A 15,684-nucleotide genomic window follows, 5' to 3' on the forward strand; every position below is an offset into this window, starting at 1 on the left:
GACTTCAATGGAACTACGGACTTTTACATCAGCTGATGATCTGGGCCATTGCATGCTTAGTAGGCAAGGCTTATCCTAGGACTGGGAGCTCCCTGGAGCACGGACTAGCTTTTTAAAGCCAATATGTACAGCACCTGGCACGGTGAGGCTCTGATCCTGGATTGGTTGGCCCTAGGGGTTACTGTAAAACAAATAATAATAGACTAAAGATAGCCCAGGGATTTCAATGATCCTGCTGCACCCAGTAAAACAACAGAGGCCGATCCTTACCCAGAGAAATCAGATTTGCATAATTCTCCCTCATCACCTCCTGGTACAGCTCCTTCTGCCACTCTGCCAGCATCTCCCACTCCTCCCGGGAGAAATAGACGGCGACGTCATCAAACGTCACCGGGACCTGCAATAACAAGCACCAAACTCTCAGCACCTGCTGCTTCAGTCACTACCTGTCCCTGGCAGTTGTGGAGTTCCAGCCCAGCCTACTGACCTCTCTAGGCCCCTTCATATCCTCTTCTGTCCTCCCTGGCGTTGAAAAGGCTTCCCATTGCAGTGCCATTGGTGCATGCAGTTTGTGGGTATGTCCCCTCTTTTTCCAGATCATGAAACACACAGTAACTAAGACCCAGCCTAAAATCAAGCCCAGCAAAACCCTCCTGAGTATCTCTCTCCAGCACCACCCGGTGTTGTTACTCAGTCCCCTTAATTTCCGTTTATAACCCCACCCCACTACGCCCCCCATTTCCAAACCATACCTCAGTGGCAGTGGCCAAACCAATTCTAATTAGCGGTAAAATTAAGATTTTGTGACACCCTGCACTTAGGCTCCCTTAGCGTCTAATTCCATTGTTGCTACTGATCTCCTGACAGCCACTACTTTTGTGAATTCATCCGAATAAAAGCAATAACGTTTGTCTGGCGTGACTGGTTCTTTATTAGCTCTCGCTGCATATTGCTCATAGTTCCACCAGCCTCCAGTTGCCTACAGGGTTTTTAACTCTTAATATTCCTTCCATTGACGAAAGGTAGTGTCATCTAGTGGAGAGAGAACTGGACTGAAATGAAGGAGATTTGGTTTCTATTCCTGGCAACACGGTGTGTGACCTTGAGCAAAACACCTCCTGTCTGTTTCCCCTCCCCTGCATTGTCTATTTAGACTGTAATCTCTGGTGGAAGGGACCATCTCTTACCAAGTCTTTACAGTGCCTAGCGCAATGGGTCTCAGATCTTGACGTCAGCCTCTAGGCTACCATCAATATCTATCCATATAGCAATAGACATTGCTAGAGAGCGATTTCTAGGATTTCTCTCTTTTTCAATGCGCCAAGATCTACCTTCTTCCTGTCAGCTCAGGCCTCTAGGGTCATTAGCGAATTCCTTTTAAGCCTTGCAATGCTTGTTATCTGGATGAGCTGCTTTGTATATATTCTGGTTCTTTGCATGTATACCGTCTCCTGCTGTCCATCGACCTAGGCGACCACACCTCCTCTTTGGTAATTTTCTTATCGATGGCCAGATTTAAGCAGCACGTTATTAGGTGAGCCATTGTAGAGCCCTCGTTGATTTCATCCCCTGCATTCATGCCCGGCCTTACCTTTTCCTACAGCATTTTTTTGTTACCCCAAATCATCATAATTTTCAAAGTCCTTCTTCTTCCTCGTAGCTGCTGTGATGGGGTGTCCTACTCAGATGGGTCCAGGCCATTCCGAAATACAGGATGGCTTGGAAGTCCCCCCTCTGCTTGGCACGAGAGGTGCTGGGAGATAACTAGATGCAGGCAACATATTTTTGGCAAATAGTGAATTTTCTGGAAAAGGCATTTTTCCAGGGCATCGAAATGATTCGTGGATGTGGGTCAAATTCAATTAATAGTTTTGGACAAAAAGCCAAAATGAACAAACATTTCATAAATGGTGAAACATTTTGAAGCGTTTGGCGAGTTCGTTCTAAAAAGACTATTTCCAAACCAAATGTTGTTTCCAATCGACATTTGAAACCTTTAGTTGGACCCAGATGAAATTTCTGTGTTTTTCATTTTGCTGAGAAATTTTTTTTAAAATTCAGCTTTAGTGTAAAGCCAACAAGATCTTTTCCTGGCTGTTTCGGTTTGGGCACCGACCCAAAAACCCAGTTATTAACTCAGCTCTAGAGAAAAACCCCAGACAGCTGCTGCAAGGTCATCCTGACTTTCTCCTGCCCTTATCTTTTGATTTCACAGACTGATTATTCCTATCTGGTCCCTTTTCTGTTTCCAATCTTTTCGGTTCACATGGACCCAGTGAACTGTAATTCTCCCAGGTGCAATGCACACCTACTCACCACTCTCTCCCCAGTGTCTCGCAAATTCATCTGATATTCTCTCTTGCATTGAGTATGCACCAATCTTCTGCCTCAGTGCACTGTGCCTACCCCATGCAAAACTCACAACACATCCTAATGCAATATGCTTATGAAGTGTGCTGCCTCTCCTGCTAGTGGCTGATTTGCATAGAGGCTAATAGCCTACTAGAAGTGAGCTGTAGCTCACGAAAGCTTATGCTCAAATAAATTTGTTAGTCTCTAAGGTGCCACAAGTCCTCCTTTTCTTTTTGCGAATACAGACTAACACGGCTGCTACTCTGAAACCTATCGCTACCATGTAATAGTGCTGCCCCTTCCACTCAAGTGGTGGCCTCTCCTATTTTGGTTCTGAAGCACCTAGGTTCAAATCCTGCCGGTAGCTTTAGAACTGTTCCATTATTGGTCCCTTAAGGAGTTTTTCACATAAACAAACATATGCCCCCCCCATTAAACAAATCGAGCTCTTCCCCCCCCCCCATAGTCTAGGAAGGAAGACATTGTTACTGTTACTTCTTTGGTGAAAACCCTTGGGAGAGGGCTCCGATGCTGTGGATAGGAGCCCTATCTGCATCTAGCCAGCCAGTCTGCGTGTGCATCCAGGGTACAATGCTCCGGGCACTCCGGACCTGTCTGCACGCATCCCTGGTGCACCTGGTGCAGAGGGGAACGGCCTCCGGCTGCCAGGGCAAGCGCTGCGCATCGCCCCCCACCCGCCTCCACGGCCACACCGGGGAAGTTGATGGTAAAATACCCTACCTGAGCCGAGGCCCCTCCAGGCATTGTCCTGGTGCCCCGCGGACGGGCCGCGGGCGGTGAAAGGCTTTGCAGGCAGATGGCAAAGCGGCCGGGGCTGCTCAGCCGCAGACCGCCGCGCACCGGCTCCAGCGCGGGGCTTCCACCTTCCTCCGGCCCGCTCGGCGGCTCCGCTCCCCAGGGCAGCCGCAGCCGGGCTCAGGCGCGCACCAGCTGGAACTGGAGCTGGGGGCGGGGGCGAGAGGCGGGGGCGGACGGAGACAAAGGCTGGCGAGCGGGGAGGGGACGGAGCCGGAGCCGGAACCGGGCGTTGTGCGGAGCGCGGAACCCGGGATGTCTCCGGATCTGCCCGCACAAGCCGCGCACAGGTCTGGACACAAAGCGGCGCGGCGCGGCGGGGCGAGCTCCGGGCATGGGGCCGTGGCACAGAGCCCGGGTCACTTCAATGCCTCGGCCGGGGGGCGCCGGCTCATCGAGCCCAAGAGCGCCGGGCGGCCCCAGCCGTGCTAAATCGGATCACCGGGGATCCGGATCTTCCGTGATAAACCCCTCAAATTCACCCATAAAAACCCAAGTTTTCCCAGGTTTAAAGTGAACGTGAGTTTCCCTAGCCACAGATGTCCATATCCAGGTATCCCTGCTGAACACAGCGTGTTCCTGATGCACAGGAGAACCCCACTGACGGGAGTCTCCGTTATCCGGCTCCTGTATGACCCCAACCACCAGCCTCCTTGGGCTGACGGCGACGGGGCCGGAGCGGTCCGAATCTGAGGATAAAGGATGGGAAGCTCTCTGCCGTTCTCCCGGTTCTCCGTCCGGGCCCAGTTCCAGCAGATAAACGGGGCTCCGCTGTACATTCAAAGCACCTTCAAAAATCGACCCCAGGAGGGGGAGGTTGCACTCACCAGGGGACACTGGTGCTGTCAGTAAAAAATAGTGACTCCTTAACAAGGGCTTTTATTTTTTCACACAATGTAAAAACTCAAGATTCGCTGTAAAAATGCAAATTCCACCTTTTTCCCCATGGCAAATGGATTTCTGGGCTCCCCGATGAACACCCTGTTTACCCTCTTCTGGGGTAGCCTGGATCTTCAGCCTGCAGCACCAGGACAGCGATGAAGCTGGGCTCTTGCCAACAGACTTCTGGGTCCCACGCTGCTCTCAGGTAAACCCCAAAGTGTTCCGAGGCCCTGGCACCCCTCCTTTAAGCCAAGCCAGGCCTCTCTCTCCTGGTAGGACCGAGGGCTGGGGCTCTCAAGCTCAGTAGGAGACATGAGCCCCAAAGCCCTGTGCGCACATGATGGGAACGTCAGGCCTCCCCAGCTGCAGCAGAAAGCAGCCCCCGGGCCCAGAAATGGTCTGTGTGTGTCAGTAGCTGGAGCTCAGTGTCATGTCGTTGGGGGTCCGTCAGAGAGCGGTGTGTCCTGAGCATGGGGCTGGGAGCTAAGCCAGCTCCTGGTCCTGGCTCTGCAACACAATGCTCTGCGGCCTTGGGCACATCACTTAAGCTCTGTGTGCCTCACTTCCTCCCCCTGAGAAATGGTGCTAATTCCACCTGCCTCTCAGCTCAGGGGGATGCCAGGAGGGTTAAGTATGGCTTGTGAAGTCCTGTATAAGGCTGTGTAGGTGAGTATCTTGGGGGGCATAGAGCCACCATAATGATTCTTACATGCCCCCATCTTAGCAGAGAATGTAGCCAAGAAAACGGGGTGGCATAGGCATCCCTATTTATGCTGATCCCTGGCTACTGGAAAGACCCCTCGGAGCCATGGCTAGCTGATATAAAACAGCCCCAGGGGCAAGCATCTGAAGCACAGCTCAGGATCTGTGTCATTAGTATTTATTTATAGGCATATCCATGGCGCTCAGCTCTTTAGTATCTCAGCAGTTACTGTTGGCAAAACACTTTGAGAATAAAGTGCTAAATATTATATCAGTGACATCAGCTTATATGGACCATGTGGCATCAGTTTGGACAAACCGCGTGATAAGCGTTGATGAAGCTGTGTTTCTCCCCCCAGGAAATATCAAGCTGGGCTTCATTCGTCACAAGATGGGAACCACAAGATTATTTTAAAGACCTCACATGCTTATTTGTGATTGGAGAGGAAGCCTGGCCCAGTGGTTAGTGCTCTGCCATTAGTTCTGTGCCCTACACTGCCATGGACAGCCTGCACATCTTGAACAAGTTATTTGGGGTCTGCCCCAAAGCCCTTTATAGTTAATCAGAAGATTCCCACTGACTTCACTGGGCTTTGGATACGGCCCTGGCCCGCTTATCGATATAGGATTGGGGGGAGTTAAACCGGTTTGAAAATACTTGTGTACAAACGATGCAATTCATTATAGTCCACTAACTCTGGATTTATCAAGGACACAGAAGTCCTCTTTCAAAGAGAACTACGTTTGCTGCAAATTGAGTTAGTTTAGGCAATTGCTCATGTGCGTGCAATGTGTATTACTTTGGCAGTCCTCCAACTACTATCCCACACTGCTTTGCAGGCAACCATTAATGACCTGTCTGTTTCCCTGTGTGCTCTCTGCTGCTCTGGGGTCACATTGACCAGCTGTCCTGTCCCCTATTTCAAATCTGGCATGGGGCCAGACTTTGCCCCCTTGCTCCTGGGTTTGAGTATATATGCCTTGCTGTGATATTACTCCAGAAGCCTCTACAGCATGCCTTGAGCAGCTGCTTGGAACCATGCTGAGACCCTGAATCTCATCATATCAGTGGAAAGGCGTCGGTACAGGAAGCTCTTTTTGTGGCCATTGCTAAGCAGATGACTGTGAGGGGCCAGAACCAGGACACCAATTGGTGCCAGATAAAAAGCAAACATTTCACTTGGACTTATATTAAAACCAGGTTTCAGAGTAGCAGCCGTGTTAGTCTGTATTCGCAAAAAGAAGAGGAGTACTTGTGGCACCTTAGAGACTAACAAATTTATTTGAGCATAAGCTTTCGTGAGCTACAGCTCACTTCACCGGCAATGTGACCTGTCCATTTTTTGAGGAGCTGGACAAGATTTTCATAGAATCATAGAAATGCTGTGCTGGAAGGGACCTTGAGAAGTCATCAAGTCCAGCCCCCCGTGCAGAGGAAGAACCAAATAAACCCCTAGACCATCCCTGACAGGTGTTTGTCCAGCCTGTTCTTAAAAACCTCCAGTGATGGGGATTCCACAACCTCCCTTGGAGCCTGTTCCAGAGCTTAACTATCCTTAAAATTAGGTTTTCCTGATATCTAACCTAAATCTCCCTTGCTGCAAATTAAGCTTCTTGTCCTACCTTCAGTGGACATAGAGAACAATTGAGCACCACCCCCTTTTTGCAGCCCTTCCCATGTTTGAAGACACTTATCAAGTCCCTCCTCAGTCTCCTTTTCTCAAGACTAAAGATGCCCCATTTTTCAACCTTTCCTCATAGATCAACTTTGCTAAAACTTTTATCATTTTTGTTGCTCTGCTCTGGACTCTCTCCAATTCGTCCACGCGACACCCAGAACTCAGTGCTCCAGCTGAGGCCTCACCTGCGCCAAGCAGAGTGGGACAGTGACCTCTCCTGTGTTACCTATGACATTCCTGTTAATACACCCCAGAACAATCTTAGCCTGTTTTGCAGCTACATCACATTGTTGACTCATGTTCAGTTTCTGATCCTCTATAACTCCCTGTAACGTTATTGATTTGAACTGGGACCGTTGAACATTGTTGCAACCAAGCTCCTGTAGTGGCACCAAACCTTGTATAAAGGGGGTCAAATGAGGTGTCTAAGACAAGGTTATGGTTTGCTGGTTATGATTATGCTGTCTATATGTGTGTATCATTTTTGTAGTTAAAGTTATGAATATTGGCTCTATACTGTCTGAATTTCAAACTTATGCTATGCTTCTGGGTGACACCCCAGACAAGTTGGTGTCAGCTCTGCCTAGCCTGCTTGATGGCTCATTAAGGACCATCAGCAATACAAGTGACCCATTGAGACAAGGCAGACACGCCTTGTGACTCAGCAAGGTATGCAGGGACATGCCTAGGGACAGAACTATGAGGTTTTTCCAGGCCATGTGACGGACAGCTTGTCTTTGGGACAAAGAAAGCAGAGACCACATGGCAAGAGACTATAAAAAGCTGCTGCAGCTCCTCCATCTTGTCTTCAGTCCTGTTTCTTACCTCTGGAGGAACTTTGCTACACTGAAGCTTTGAACCAAGGACTGAATGACCCATCCTAGCTGTGGATGTACTCCAGAGACTTGGTTTGAACCTGCAGTTTATTCCATCACTGCTGCAAGCCTGAACCAAGAACTTTGCCATTACTGTGTGTAATTGATTCCATTTAACCAATTCTAGCTCTCATCTATATCTTTTTCCTTTTATGAATAAACCTTTAGATTTTAGATTCTAAAGGATTGGCAACAGCATGATTTGCAGGTAAGATCTGATTTGTATATTGACCTGGGTCTGGGGCTTGGTCCTTTGGGATCGAGAGAACCTTTTTTCTTTTACTGGGGTATTGGTTTTCATAACCATCTGTCCCCATAATGAGTGGCATTGGTGGAGATACTGGGAAACTGGAGCGTCTAAGGGAATTGTTTGTGTGACTTGTGATTAGCCAGTGAGGTGAGACCAAAGTCTGCTCTGTTTGGCTGGTTTGGTTTGCCTTAGAGGTGGAAAAACCCCAGCCTTGGGCTGTAACTGCCCTGCTTGAAGCAATTTGTCCTGAACTGGCACTTTCAGTTGGGTCCCACCAGAACCAGCATCATTACACCCCCAAATCCTTTTCAGCAGCATGGCCACCTAGTCAGTTTCCCCCATGTTGTAGTTGTGCATTTGATTTTTCCTTCCTAAGTGGAGTATTTTGCACTTGTCTTTATTGAATTTCATCTTGTTGAATTTAGACCAATTCTCCAACTTGTCAAGGTCACTTTGAATTCTAATCCTGTCCTCCAAAGTGCTTGCAACCCCTCCCAGTTTGGTGCCATTTTCAAATGTCCCCACTCCATTATCCAAGTCATTAATGAAAATATTGACTAGTACCAGACCCAGGACAGACCCCTACAAACCGCACTAGATACGTCCTCTCAGTTTGACAGTGAACCATTGGTAACAATTCTATGAGTACAGTCTTTCAACCAGTTGTGCACAATTTTGCACAATTGTACTATCACCCAACCCAGGAAGGTTGTGGACCCTGCTTCCCGCTCCCTTCCGACCCCCTGAGGATGACCAGCAAAACTCATTGGAGGATGAGAACGAGGAGGCCAGAAAAGCCAGGATCTCTTTGGGATTCAGGACCCTGACACCGGCCACAGAGAAGATGAGCCTGATTCCTGCCATGAGACTGATTCCTGCCATGTAGCAACTAAGCCCAATTCCTGGACAGAAACCCAACCCCTCCAGGCAGGCCTGAGTTCCTCATCTGTACAATTCTAATAGCACGTCCCGACCTTCCCAGGGGCTGTGAGGATAAATACATTACAGAGCGTGAGGTGTTCAGGTGTTGGGGCCAGGTGAGTACCTGGAGAGAGCATGTGATTCAGAAGTGTCAGCCGGTGAGCCCTCAGCAGTGGGAGAGGCTAGTGAGATTATCTAGCAACAGAAGAACACACTGTGCAGTCTTCAGACACAATGTCTATCTGAAGGGGGCAGGGAGGAAGGTGTTGGTGGTGAAATCCAAATCTGGGAATCAGGAGAGCTTTGCTTCATTCCTAGCTCTTTAATTGATTCACTGTCTGACCTTGGGTAGATGAGCTAGGCCAAACCTTTCAAACCTGGGTGCTGAATGGTATGGAACTTGATTGTATTTTATTGAGTTCAGGGGGAGTTGCTGGGTATTCGGCCTATCTGCAAATGAGGCTACTTGTTTAAGTGCTTTAATATGGATACAGGGGTCTACTTTAGCTACCCAAGTCGGAATATTTTGGCCTTAGTTGCTTGGTGCCTCAGTTTCCCTTTCTGTAAAATGGTATGCTACTTCCTCTAGTATATCCGACCTCTTCCTCTACTTGAGCCAGCATGCTAACAATAACCATGTGGTTGCTGCTGCATAGCGGCAGCTCAGACTGGCCACTGGTGTCCGAGACCCCCAGGGTCCGAGCCTGGGTGGCCGCCATCCATGCCACCAAGTCTACACTGCTCTTTTTAGCGTACTACACTGAGCAGAGCTAGCATGAGTCTGTCTCCCCAGGCCGGGAGGCACACTCCCAGCTGCAGTGTAGTCATACCCAGCCTAAGGGGGTGGGACTAGAGGGGTCCTCTGATGCTTTAATGGACACCTGGGCCTTTTACAAGGACTGAGAGAGCTCAGGCTGGGAGAGGAATCACAGGAAGTGGGCTGGCTGCCCGACCCCTCCTGTAGAAGGCCTGGAGCCAGCGTCCACAGACAGGATACCAGTGGAGCTAGCCTGGGGGCTGAGAGCTCTATACTGGGGCAGGGAGAAGACTCAAAGGTAGCCCAGAAAGGGATTAAGAACAGGGCCCAGAGGGCAGACTGAAGAAAAGCCCACAAAGGGCAGAAGAACCCTTTGTTTGCTGGGACTTTTCAGTTGGACGTGTTTGTTTGTGGCTTGGCCAGAAGCCACATCTCCAGCACTGACCCAGTGTGTAGAGTTTGAGGGCCTGAGGAAGATGGCAACTGAGGCACGATGCCCCGGAGCGGCCAGTGGCCACAAGGGGGTGCACAGGAGGTGGCCCCAACCTATTACAGAGCAGGAGACATTCCAAGCAGTTTGTCTCCCAGGACAACATAATTTCCCCATGACACTTGTGTCCTCGTGCCGTAATAAAACACGGCACGATGTCCTGCTGGGATGGAGAAATGCAATGAGGCAACTGCCCTGCGACCTCAGGGGACAAACCAACACATTTTAAGGTGGATGGTAACATGCATTTTGCCTGAACAAAGGCTGTGGTAGCAAGGATCCCCCTTAAATGCAGAGCGCCGAGGAACCCAGTTAGCTAATGGCGGGATTTTGTGATGTGGAGATGTGGTAACTGGATTGCAGCTTAACTCGCATAGGCCACTGCTCCCCTGAGGGCGCCTCTCCTCCTGTCCCTCCTTGCCTCGGACAGGTACAGAGCAGTAGAGGATGCGCTTCGCAGCAGGGTGATCAGCTCCCCCACCACAAAGCACCTCCCTTTTCCCAATGTGGGGCTGAGATGGATCTTAAGTTAGCCCCACCCCCCACCACAGAGCCCTGCCCCCTGCTCCTCCTCTTCTCCCTGCGGCCCCACCCCCTGGCCAGGCTGGAAGCTGGAGCCAGACCCTGGACTGCTATGGGGAGCCCTGGACTCTCCATCTGCCTTGGACAGCGTGCCAGGAGGGGTAGGAACATGGGCCAAGGGCTGCTCTCGGGCACCCTGGCCCTGAGCGCAGGGCAGGTGGAGGATCCAGAGCTCCCCACAGCTGCCTGGGCTCCCTGGGCAGCTCTTACCATGGCCTGGCTCTGGCTTCCAGCCTAGCCAGGGGGAGGATCCTTGGGGAGAAGAAGAGGAGCAGAGAGCATGGCGACCTTTAAAAAAGGGAAGAAGGAGGATACAGGGAACTACAGGCCAGTCAGCCTCACCTCAGTCCCTGGAAAAATCATGGAGCAGGTCCTCAAGGAATCAATTCTGAAGCACTTAGAGGAGAGGAAAGTGATCAGAAACAGTCAGCATGGATTCACCAAGGGCAAGTCATGCCTCACTAATCTAATTGCCTTCTATGACGAGATAACTGGCTCTGTGGATGAGGGGAAAGCAGTGGACTTGTTGTTCCTTGACTTTAGCAAAGCTTTTGACACGGTCTCCCACAGTATTCTTACCAGCAAGTTAAAGAAGTATGGGCTGGATGAATGGACTATAAGGTGGATAGAAAGTTGGCTAGATTGTCGGGCTCAACGGGTAGTGATCAATGGCTTCATGTCTACTTGGCAGCCCGGTCCTCTGGCCGGTTTTGTTCAATAGCTTCATAAATGATCTGGAGGATGGTGTGGATTGCACCCTCAGCAAGTTTGCAGATGACACTAAACTGGGAGGAGAGGTAGATACGCTGGAGGGTAGGGATAGGATACAGAGGGACCTAGACAAATTAGAGGATTGGGCCAAAAGAAATCTGATGAGGTTCAACAAGAACAAGTGCAGAGTCCTGCTCTTAGGACGGAAGAATCCCATGCATCGCTACAGACAAGGGACCGAATGGCTCGGCAGCAGTTCTGCAGAAAAGGACCTAGGGGTTACAGTGGACAAAAAGCTCGATATGAGTCAACAGTGTGCCCTTGTTGCCAAGAAGGCCAATGGCATTTTGGGATGTATAAGTAGGGGCATTGCCAGCAGATCGAGGGATGTGATCGTTTCCCTCTATTTGACATTGGTGAGGCCTCATCTGGAGTACTGTGTCCAGTTTTGGGCCCCACACTACAAGAAGGATGTGGAAAAATTGGAAAGCGTCTAGCGGAGGGCAACAAAAATGATTAGGGGACTGGAACACATGACTTATGAGGAGAGGCTGAGGGAACTGGTATTGTTTAGTCTGCATAAGAGAAGAATGAGGGGGGATTTGATAGCTGCTTTCAACTACCTGAAAGGGGGTTCCAAAGAGGATGGATCTAGACTGTTCTCAGTGGTAGCAGATGACAGAACGAGGAGTAATGGTCTCAAGTTGCAGTGGGGGAGGTTTAGGTTGGATATTAGGAAAAATTTTTCACTAGGAGGGTGAAACACTGGAATGCCTTTCCTAGAGAGGTGGTGGAATCTCCTTCCTTAGAAGTTTTTAAGGTCAGGCTTGACAAAGCCCTGGCTGGGATGATTTAGTTGGGGATTGGTCCTGCTTTGAGCAGGGGTTGGACTAGATGACCTCCTGAGGTCCCTTCCAACCCTGATATTCTATGATTCTATGACTAGTGCCCCCACTCTTCTACACAGGTTCCAAAGCTCCCGCGGTTAATCTGCCACCGCCTCCTACACCTTCCTCATTGTCAGGACGCCCAGCCATGATGTTTAAATGTTACCCCATGGACTCCAAACTTGCCTTGTCCTCTGGGGGTGCAAGGTCCTGGGACTAGAATGACCCTTGAGGATCAGAGAATTGGCAGTGCAGACATCCTGGGGGAATTAAAAACTTGGGGCACTGCTCCAGTACTGACTGATACAAGAGGGGCACCCCTGCCTCAGGAACACCATTCTCTGAAGTACCTGGCTTCTCCCTGGGGATCTCCCAGCCAAGTGCTGGCCTAACTTAGATGGCAAAATCACACCAGGTCATAGACCACGCTGGTGTGGTTTAATGAAACGTTCCAGCTGCCCGGTTTACCTCAATCCTGCCCCGTGCCTTCCCACAGCAGTTTGTTAACAGGGAGCTACATTGCAGCCACAGAACTGATCAGACCCCAAGGGAAGGCAGGGGTTGCTTGATGTCTTGGTGGTGAAGCACCTGGACCTCTATTTTGTGGGCTGATGTGGCTGTTACACTAAGAAACCCTGTCATATTTCTCAGACATCCCTAAAATTGCTTTTAAGCATGAAACGCCACTCTGGTTAAATTAAATAGAGCTGTCAATATATTGTTTCAGAAGGTGGAGGATGTACCCCGGGGGGCATTATTTTAGATTTGATTCTGACTCACAGGGAGGAACTAGTTGGGAATCTGAAGGTGGAAGGCAGCTTGGGTGAAAGTGGCCACAAAATAACAGAGTTCGTTATTCTAACGGCAGAAAGGGAGTGAGAACAGCAGAACAAAGGCACTGGGCTTCAGAAAAGCAGACTTCAGTAAACTCAGGGAATTGGTAGGTAAGGAGGTCCCATAGGAAGAAAATCTAAGGGAAAAAGGAATTCAGGAGAGCTGACCGTTTGTAAAAGAGATAATATTAAGGGCACAATGGCAAACTATCCTGATGTGAAGGAAAGATAGGAAGAATAATACGAGACCAACATGGCTACCGCAGGAGATCTTTAATAACCTGAAAATCAAACAGGAATTGTACAAAAAGAGGAAACATGGACAAATTGCTAAGAATGACTACAACAGACAGCACACGCATGCTGGGACAACATCAGAACGCGTAAGGCACAAAATGAGTTACAACTAGCAAGAGACATAAAAGGCAGGACAAAGAGGTTCTATAAATAGATTAGAAGTAAGACAAGGACAAAGGAACATACAAATCCATTACTTAACGGGGAAGGAGAGCTAATGACACAGAAGGAAAGTTTATCAGATGGCACAGAAGGCTGAAGGGTTTAATACCTTTTTTGCTTCGGTCTTCACTAAAAAGGTTAATTGTGACCAGATGTTTAACACGATTAATATTAATAATCAGGGGGAAGGAAAATAGGCCAGAATAGGAAAAAACAGGTTAAAGAATATTTAAATAAGTGAGATGTATTCAAGTTGGCAGAGCTTGATTCAATGCACCTTAGGGTCCCTAAGGAACAAGGTGAAGCCATCTCTGAACCATTGGTGATTATCTCTGAGAACTCCTGGGGGATGGGTAAGGTTCAGAGGACTGGAGAAGGGCAAACAGAGTACCTATGTTTAAAGAGGGGGAAAGGAGGATCAGGGGAATTATAGACAGTTATCCTTACTTTGATCTCTGGCAAGATTGTGGAACAAACGATTAAACAATTTGTAAGCGCCTAGAGGATAATAAGCTGAGATCCAATCTAATTTTTTCTTGGTTCATCTTCCTTTCATCAGTTAAAGGTTCTCCTCCCTAACCCATTCCTGTGCTTCCTTAATATGGATGCATTCTAAGGGCCAGATCCTCAACTGGTGTAAATTGTCAGAGTCCTATTGACTACAATGGAGCTACACTGGTTTTCAGCAGCTGAGGATCTGTTCCCAGATATTGGTGGATGATTATCATGTCCCCCTTAGTCATCCCCTAGATTTAGTTCTTGAGGGCATTTGTTCCCTTCCATCTACTTTGGAGTGTGGACCAGGCCTTAGCCTCATTAAATCTATCATTTTGTGAGCACCTTCACCCAAGTTGCCTTCCACCTTCAGATTTGCAAGCAGTTCCTTCCTGCTAGTCAGAATCAAGTCTAAAATGGCTGGTCCCCCACCACCCCTCGTTACTGTCTCCATCGTCTGAAAGAAGAAGTTGTTCCTAACACATTCCAAGAACTTACTGGAGATATTGTGTTTTGCCGTATTGCTTTTCCAACAGATGTCTGGGTAGTTAAAGTCCCCCATCACTACAAGGTCTTTCTTGTGTTTTGGGTATTTCTGTTATTAGTTCTGGAAATCCACCTCCTCCTCTTGATTTGGTGATCAGTAGTAGACCCTTACCAGACCACTGCCCCTGTTAACGTTTTCCCTTTTAATTGTGATGCAAAAGCAGCCACTCAAAGTGTTTCTGAATACCCCCTGCTAGATGGTAGATATTTCTGAGAGTGACTAAAGCCTCAGTAAAAAGGGAATGCTATTATCCTGCCCACGAAGAAATCTGACCTGGACAAAACACGCTGCTGGAGTTGTTGGGACAAAGCTATTGCAGCATCAGAGTCCACAATTTAATCAGATGCAGTGGATAACTGTCTGAACTACGTTCTCCATGGTCCAGTGAGCCTACTGAGAGAGTCACAGTGAAGGTTCCAGCACAAACCTTCCCTCTGCTCTTGTATCCCCACTCAGTACTTCTGAAAATTCAGGCCTGAAGTTTCTCTGAGACTCACTTTTCCCATTTGTAAAATGATTTTTACCTATGCATGCGCTAAGGCTCTACAGGGCTAGAAACTATTGGTTCCCAAGCAACTGCTGCAGACATGCCATCACCAACAGCTCTGCTATGACAGAGGAATATTTACTCCTTTGCTTCCTGGCTTCTGGCTCTGACCCGTGGCTCTGGTTCCTGGCTTCTGATTCCAGCTCTGACCCTTGACTCTGGCCCTAACCACTGCGCCTGACTGTGGCTCCATCCCTAGGCCTGACTGCCCACTCCCTGGCCTAATGCAGACCTGCTGCTGTTACAAAGAGCTACATGCCATCCTTGACAGAGACCCCAGCACCATCCCCAAGAGCACCGTGGATACTTCAGAGGAGCCTGAGTCACAGGCCCCTGCCTCGAACAGTGAGGAGGAGAAGGTGGGAGCAAGAAGAGGAGTATGGGGGACAGGCAACTGGGGGATCCAGCTCTGCAGCAAGCCGGGACCTGTTTTTTTACTCCACCACAGTCCAGCCAGTCCCATCAGTCGAGCACAGGCAAGCCTGATGCAGGGGAAGGAACCTTGGGTACGTGTGCACTTTACTTTGAAATTACAAGGCTGGCCCCGCAATCATATTTTGATTTATTAATTTTTACTCTAGAGTTAGTGGGGGCCATGTGGAACAGTTTGTGTATGTGCACTAAGATGTCCCTTGAACCTCCGTAGAAATCTAAGTGACTCTTCCATGGAGGTACTCTGCAATCCTCTGCCGAAGGTTTCTGGGAAGGGCTGCCTTATTTCTTCTGCTGCAGCAGGATACTGTCCCACACCACTCAGCGATTATTCCAGCAGGCAATATTGCAGCACTCAGACTAGCAGTATACGGGCCCAGGCGGCATGGGGATGCCAGCAGCCGCTGAGCTCTGTCTCCCTCTTACTCTCAGGAGTGAGATATCAGCTAAAATCACTGTGGAAAACA

At 49.1% G+C, this 15,684-nt stretch overlaps 1 protein-coding gene across 1 annotated transcript in view; it reads right to left on the minus strand.

Annotated features, from left to right (window-relative positions):
• Positions 1–3,561, minus strand: part of LOC119850788 (zinc finger protein 420-like) — a 39,623-nt gene extending 36,062 nt beyond the window's left edge. Inside the window, exons 1-2 of the mRNA XM_038389359.2 lie at positions 3,094–3,561; positions 271–397 (exon numbers count right to left, since the gene is read on the minus strand). Of these exons, the coding sequence (XP_038245287.1) occupies positions 271–397; positions 3,094–3,117 (151 nt within the window). The 5' untranslated portion in view covers positions 3,118–3,561. The remainder of the gene's footprint in view (positions 1–270; positions 398–3,093) is intronic.
• Positions 3,562–15,684: the final 12,123 nt, after the last annotated feature.

Source organism: Dermochelys coriacea, chromosome 2 (assembly GCF_009764565.3).
Source record: "Dermochelys coriacea isolate rDerCor1 chromosome 2, rDerCor1.pri.v4, whole genome shotgun sequence".
NCBI lineage: Eukaryota > Metazoa > Chordata > Testudines > Dermochelyidae > Dermochelys > Dermochelys coriacea.